This window comes from Eptesicus fuscus, chromosome 12 (genome assembly GCF_027574615.1).
Source record: "Eptesicus fuscus isolate TK198812 chromosome 12, DD_ASM_mEF_20220401, whole genome shotgun sequence".
NCBI lineage: Eukaryota > Metazoa > Chordata > Mammalia > Chiroptera > Vespertilionidae > Eptesicus > Eptesicus fuscus.
This window is the reverse complement of record NC_072484.1, coordinates 20,871,257-20,877,849: the sequence shown is the minus strand read 5'-3', so window position 1 is coordinate 20,877,849 and position 6,593 is coordinate 20,871,257. Positions and strand designations below refer to the sequence as shown.

General features: G+C 37.5%; 1 protein-coding gene across 2 annotated transcripts in view; it reads right to left on the bottom strand.

Moving 5' to 3' along the window:
- Positions 1-1,244: 1,244 nt before the first annotated feature.
- The window catches only part of ESF1 (ESF1 nucleolar pre-rRNA processing protein homolog), a 68,761-nt gene continuing 63,412 nt past the window's right edge, over positions 1,245-6,593 (bottom strand). For both annotated transcript variants that reach the window (XM_054723808.1, XM_028144810.2), the window contains exons 12-14: positions 5,531-5,604; positions 4,004-4,150; positions 1,245-2,002 (exon numbers count right to left, since the gene is read on the bottom strand). In XM_054723808.1, coding sequence (XP_054579783.1) covers positions 1,709-2,002; positions 4,004-4,150; positions 5,531-5,604 — 515 coding nt within the window. In that variant the 3' untranslated portion in view covers positions 1,245-1,708. The remainder of the gene's footprint in view (positions 2,003-4,003; positions 4,151-5,530; positions 5,605-6,593) is intronic.

The following is a 6,593-nucleotide window of genomic DNA, read 5'->3' as shown; positions in this document are numbered from 1 at the left end:
AAAAACCTGCAACCCAGGTATGTGCCCTTGACTAGGAATTGAACCTGAGACCCTTTCGTGTGAAGGCCGATGCTCTAACCACTTAGCAACACTGGCTGGGCTACACCTATTATCTTGATATCATTTTTTAAAATATATTTTTATTGATTTCAGAGAGGAAGGGAAAGGAAGAAAGAGATAGAAACATCAATGATGAGAGGGAATCATTGATTGGCTGCCTCCTGCACGTTGGACTGAGCCCGCAACCCAGGCATGCACCCTTGACCGGAATTGAACCTGGGCCCCTTCAGTCCCCAGGCCGACGCTCTATCCACTGAGCCAAACCGGCTAGGGCATTGATAACAATTTTATATACGTACATTTTTTTTTTTTTAAATCCTCACCCGAAAGACATTTTCTATTGATTTTTAGAGAGAGTGGAAGAGAGGGCAAAAGACCGAGAGAAATATTGATGTGAGAGAAACACATTGATTGGTTGCCTCCTGCATGTGCCCTGACCAGGGCTCAGGCCAGGGAGAAGCCTACTTCCCAGCCCAAAGTACGTGCCCTGACGGAAGTCAAATCTGGGACCCTTCAGTCCGCAGGCCGAAGCTCTATCCACTGAGCCAAATCGGCTAGGGCTACATAATTATATTCTTAAAAAAACTACTACATTGCTTTGGCCAGGTAACTCAGTTGGTTAGTGTTGTCCTGATACACCAAGGTTGTGGGTTTGATCCCAAGTCAGGGCAATACTACATTGGTAGACTTGAATTTTTATACCAAAAAATGTCAAATTTACTATTAACCACAAAGCTGGCTCAATTCCTATGTCTTTCAAAAGCTACTATATTTATCATTTGTTCCATGTGACCATTTTGGTTTCTATTTTCATTTATTTATATAGCACACCTAATTCTTCTAAGTGGACAGTGAATAGTTTATAAAACCGAGACTAGATGAGATCCAGGCCTTGAAGGTGTGTTTTAATTTAAAAAAAAAAATTAAGATTCCTTAAACTCTATAGCAGCAAATCCATTCTCGAAACATTCCAAAAATCTGAAGGGTAGATGTAAGAATTTTGTTACTAAAAAAAAAAAAAAAAAAATTATTGTAGAGCTCATCAAAATTTCAGAGCAATGAAAACTTAGAACTGCTTCTTCATGGAGTTGTCCCCTTAAAGAAGAAAGTTTTTCGGATATTTTCCAGAGAGTAGTTTGAGATGCTTAAAATAAAATAAATCACTGATATATAAAATAATAAAAATACTTAGTACTTTTTATTTACAAATTAATTTCATAATCCAACTATAATAAGCATGTCCAATCAACAAAGAAAGTTACTGGCTTCCATCCATTAGGGCTAGAAAAATAAATTCAGCACTGTGTTCTATTTTTTCACATAGAATTGTAAAGTCTTTAAAAGAAGCTACTTTAGAATAATCTTCTAGTATGAATTTCATAAAATATAAAATTTAGTATTTTATAAATACTATAATTTAGATTAATTGAATTAGCTACGATTAATCTGTGGAAATACAGAGTACAAATATGTCAATCATCCACAATTAGGTCTAACCATTATATACAAGAGACATTTTTCAATGTCAGAGTAAGACTTTATTCATATTCTTGAAAGGTAGCTTTGTTCCCAATAAATATTCTTTCTACCACACTTCTGTAAACTTTAGGGAGATCACATTCCTAACCTAAAAAGAAACAACATACAGTTATTTGACTTTTTGTTTTTTTCTTGCTTGAAACTGCTCTGTTTTGTTTTTTACCGATTTAATCAACATCGACAAGGCAGGATCAATGGACCTCTTTTGTGATTCCTTTTGAATTTCACTCTCTTTTTTCTTTATTGCCTGAGTTAGTTCTTGTTCTTTTTGTTCTCTTTGCCGGGCTTTCTCCTCAAGAATTTTCTCCATAGCTTTTGTTTTCTTGAAGTTAGGATCCGAAGGATCCAAATTGAATAAGTGGGAAGTATACATTGCCTGAAACCGTGCGTCCTTAACGTTTACCTGTAAATCCAAAGGAAAATAAAAAGAAATTAAATTACTAAACCAAAAGGCCCAGAAATGGGGCCAAATTTTAAGTCAATGAGTTGTTATTGGGGGGCGAGGGGATCACTTCATCTACCTAATAAAAGAGTAACATGCTAATTGACCGTACCTTCGCGACGCCCACCAGCCAAGCAGGAGCAAGTATGCAAATTAACCCAATAAGTATGGCGAGTTAATTTGCATACACAGGCTCCGAGCGGCGGGGACAGGGTGGGACGCTTGCATCGTCACCCCAGCCGCTCGGGGCCTCTGGGCAGCGTGGGAAGGCAGAAAGGTGGCTCTGGGCTGGAGCGGAAAGGTGGCTCCGGCCAGAGCGAAGGCGGTGCCGGCAGCCAGGGGAACGAAGGCCCATTCTCACAGGAATCTTCATTCGTGCATTGGGCCACTAGTAAGTTATATAAATGTTTAACCACAATGGTGTACACTGAAACTAATACAATGTTGAATGTCAACTGTAATTGGAAAAAAAAGGTCAGTGAGTGGTTAACTGTATAAAATATAAATGTGAATAATTTGTATAGCTTCATTAGAAAGTTGTTTTCCCACAGGATCTTTAATGGACTTTTAGGGCCTACTCTTAGATCACAATGTGCAGAACACACTGTTCCAATTGTGCGACAATCTCCTTGGAAGGGAACTGTAGTGGTCTATACATATGTGCCTGTAAGTACACTGGCCACATAGACAAAGGACTGTCGAAGTGGTTCCTGAGGCGTGGTGCCCCACGCTTACAGTGTGAAATCTGTTTCTGGCTGAGATAAGTCAGCCAGAGATGGTATCTCCTGTTGGAATTTTATGCAAAGTCACTGTATTGGAAGTACATTAAAACATTTTTAACCTTAGAGCCAAAAAAAGTAGCTACTGAGGGTGATTCATAGATCAAAAGATTTGAGAGACTACTATGGAAAAGGAGGCACCCCTGAAACCAAGGTCTGGTCAGATACAAGTCCCAAATTTATCTTCTATCTTTCTACCAAACCACCATGGTTTCACACTTAAGAGTACACTCTTAACCCCAGCCAGGCTTTCTAGTGCTGCCAGGCACAGGGGTGACCAGCAGAAAGGGAGCATGACTCACCGCCATGGACCAGATGAGTCCACCTAGAGATGGATGTAGCATTACATATAGTAAGGACAACAGATGTGATACTATCACCACCTTTACCAACAAAACACTCACAAAAATGTTTTTATGCATGATTATTAAAGTGTGAAGACAGTTTTCAGAATAAGATTTGACTGAAAATCTCTTTTTGACTTTAACTTTTCATAAGAAAACCATTCACTGAAAAGTGCAAGCAACATACATAGAAGTGACTTACTAGTATAGAAACGGGCACTACAGAATGGCCTCAAAGTCCCTCTACATGCTACTTAGAAATTATCTGTATGTTCCTCTCCATTCTCTGAATAAATCAAAATTTCCCCATGTTCTCTGGGTCTAGTCTTCCACGTTAATGGGTGGAAGTCATTAATTAGTTCCTGGCAGCTGTTTGTAGGTTTTCTGCATAGGGCTCAAACTCATGCATAAGGATATGTGGTCATTAGGAATATGTATTTAGCAAAAAGAAGAAAAAGAGAGAGAGCAATGGAAACAAAAAATATAGCAATTAAAAAAGCATGGCTTACTGCACTGGCCACAGTGAGTGACACTGTGACATGAGCCTGCTATTTCTCAGTTAGGCTCAATCAGCATATCCTTCCCAAACGAGCATCACACTGCATGTGATTCTAACACTGAAAGCTACCTAATGTAGTGCAACATGGCTACCAAAATACAAGCCGGCTATTTCACCCGGTGCTCAACTGGCTGTGTAGGACTAAGATGGTAATTTTGGCTTCATGGTCCTTCCTAAGACATCTCAAGGCTGACTTTCACTATGTTTAATTTTTATCTCCAGACCTGACTCTAGAGTCAACACCAGCTTAAAGAGGCTAATGGCATTTGTCCCTAGTTACCTCAAAGTCATCCTCTAATAATTCCTTCTTTTTCATAAGCTGTTTTTTCTTCTTTTTGCTTAGATTCTGGTGCTCCACAATCTTGTTGTAATTGAAGTGTTTCTTGTTCTCTTCTTCCTCATCCATCATGAGCAAAGCCATTTCAGCCTATAAAGAGAAAAAAAGTTCAAATGTACAACGATGTTTTTCTTCCCCAAACAGGAATATGGAGTATGAAATGCCCTCCAGGAAAGAAGAACTCAGTCACCAATGATCCAGGATAACATCTGTTATCTGTAAACTGATTGTGGATTACTGAAACTCACAAAGAAACCCAGAGACCTTTGTACTGCTGTAAGCAACAGGTAAAAGCTTCAGAAGCAACATCACTGACAGCAGGAGACGGGAGAAAGTCTGTATTTAAAAACCAGACCACATTCCATGTTAGTGTAACTGGGTAGCAGGCTGTAGGAATGAGTCCCCAAGTCACCCAAATAAAAATTTATCATTTTCACTTTGGTCTTTTAATGCAGTGATACTAAATATAGCAAACGTAGTATTTTGTGGTACAAACTACTCTTTAAACATGTATATTAATAACAAGAAATTTATTTTTCTTTTGCCTTTTTTGCCTTTATTGTTTCAATATTGATATGTTTCTATGAAGTGATATATCTTAATTTTTGCTTCTGAACTATATTATCTTGTCCACTAAATAGGTATTTTCTACCGACACATGATGGGATTAAATGTGAACCCTAAAGAACCAAGTAATCAATAATGTATACTAGAGAAAATACAGAGTATACTGTCAGACTTTTGTGAATCTTCCAATATTACTACTTTAGACTGCTTTAATTTCCTCTTACTTTCATCATTGGCACCTACAGTTGGCTTTCTTTTTCGAGCCATTTTCCATAAGAGAGATCATCTTTGTGCTCCTTAACTCTATGAGTATTCCTGTATATGCAATAAATGGAGAACAGAAAAGATCCATTAAAATGCAGAGTTTAAGTGACCAGCCAGGATCACTCCAGATACAGATGTGAATGTCAGTCATAGGGATGTTGTTGGCTCCAATTCCTGCCTCAGCAAAAATACCTATTACTCTGAGCCACGGGTCTTTGTTTTTTTTAAAATATATATATATTTATTTTTTACAGAGAGGAAGGGAGAGAGAGAAAGAGAGAGTTAGAAACATCGATGAGAGAGAAACATCGATCAGCTGCCTCTTGCACGCCCCCTAATGGGGTTGTGCCAGCAACCAAGGTACATGCCCTTGACCGGAATCGAACCTGAGACCTTTCAGTCCACAGGCTGACGCTCTATCCACTGAGCCAAACCGGTTTTGGCAGCCACGGGTCTTTGGAGTCACTGAAGAAAAGGTTCACTGCACTTCAAAGAAAAGACTTTACTTTTGTACATTAAACTTAGGATTTTTACAATAATAATGAGAGAAATTAGGGATTTTATAAACCATAAAAAGCAAAGTCTGTATTATGGGATTCAGATGAACTTCATTTAAATTACTTATGAATGATCGCTTACCTTTTGTTTCTCTATTTCAGCCTCCTCCTCTGGAGATGGGCCATCTGTTGCAGATTTCACAGATTTCTTCTTTTCTTTTATACCAAACAAAATTGGAGGGTTAAAAATTACAAGACTATCAGCAACAATAGGAACAGTAGGAACAAAAATGTAAGATATCTAGGAATAATATTATCAATAAATGTGTAGAAACTAGAGGACGTAAAAAAATATTACTGAGAGATTACTGAGAATGGAATAAATATAATACTTCTGGATGGGATGACTGAATATTATAAAAAAGCAATTTCTCTTGAAAGTGATATATCAATATTATCAATTGAGGAAGAAAAACCGTAAGATCATTTCAATACATATAGAATAAGCATTTGATAAAATTCTATATCCATTCATGATAAGATATATACATTTAACGAAATTCTAGATAAAATTCCATTCAAGGAAATCTTTACAAAGATTAACAAGATAGATTTGATATACTAGTGATACAGTTTACTAAAATGTACTACAAAAAATACTGTACTGTATAATACAGAAAAACAATAGTATAGCTTAGGATATAAGATGTAGCATCAGATATTACTGAAAAAAAAAATCAAGTTATTGTCTTACCCCATAATGTACAGGCAAATGAAATGCAGATAGGTTAATGAGTTAAACATTAAGAAAAAAACTTTATGAGAAAATACAGGGGTATAGCTACTTAAACTCATCTACAAAATGAAAACTTCATCCTTATAATAACAATTTGACAGTAATTACCTGTAAGTAATAGTTTAACAAAACCCTTCCCCTTGTCTCAAGACAAATTTGACCTTTGGTTAACTTCCTACTCAATTATGAGGCAAAATCACTTATGGTAAGAGCTGGTCCTGACTGGAAAACTGCTTGTATTTTCAGGGGCTCCAGGACTTCTAGAGACCACAGGGTGTCAGTTGAGATGTCCTTATCCTAATGGGAGGGAGAATGTGCAGCAGGTAAGGGCACTGGACTCTGGAGCGGTGACTTGGCTTTAAATTCTGGCTCTACCATCGGGTTTTAGCTGTGGTAGTTTGTACCTGTG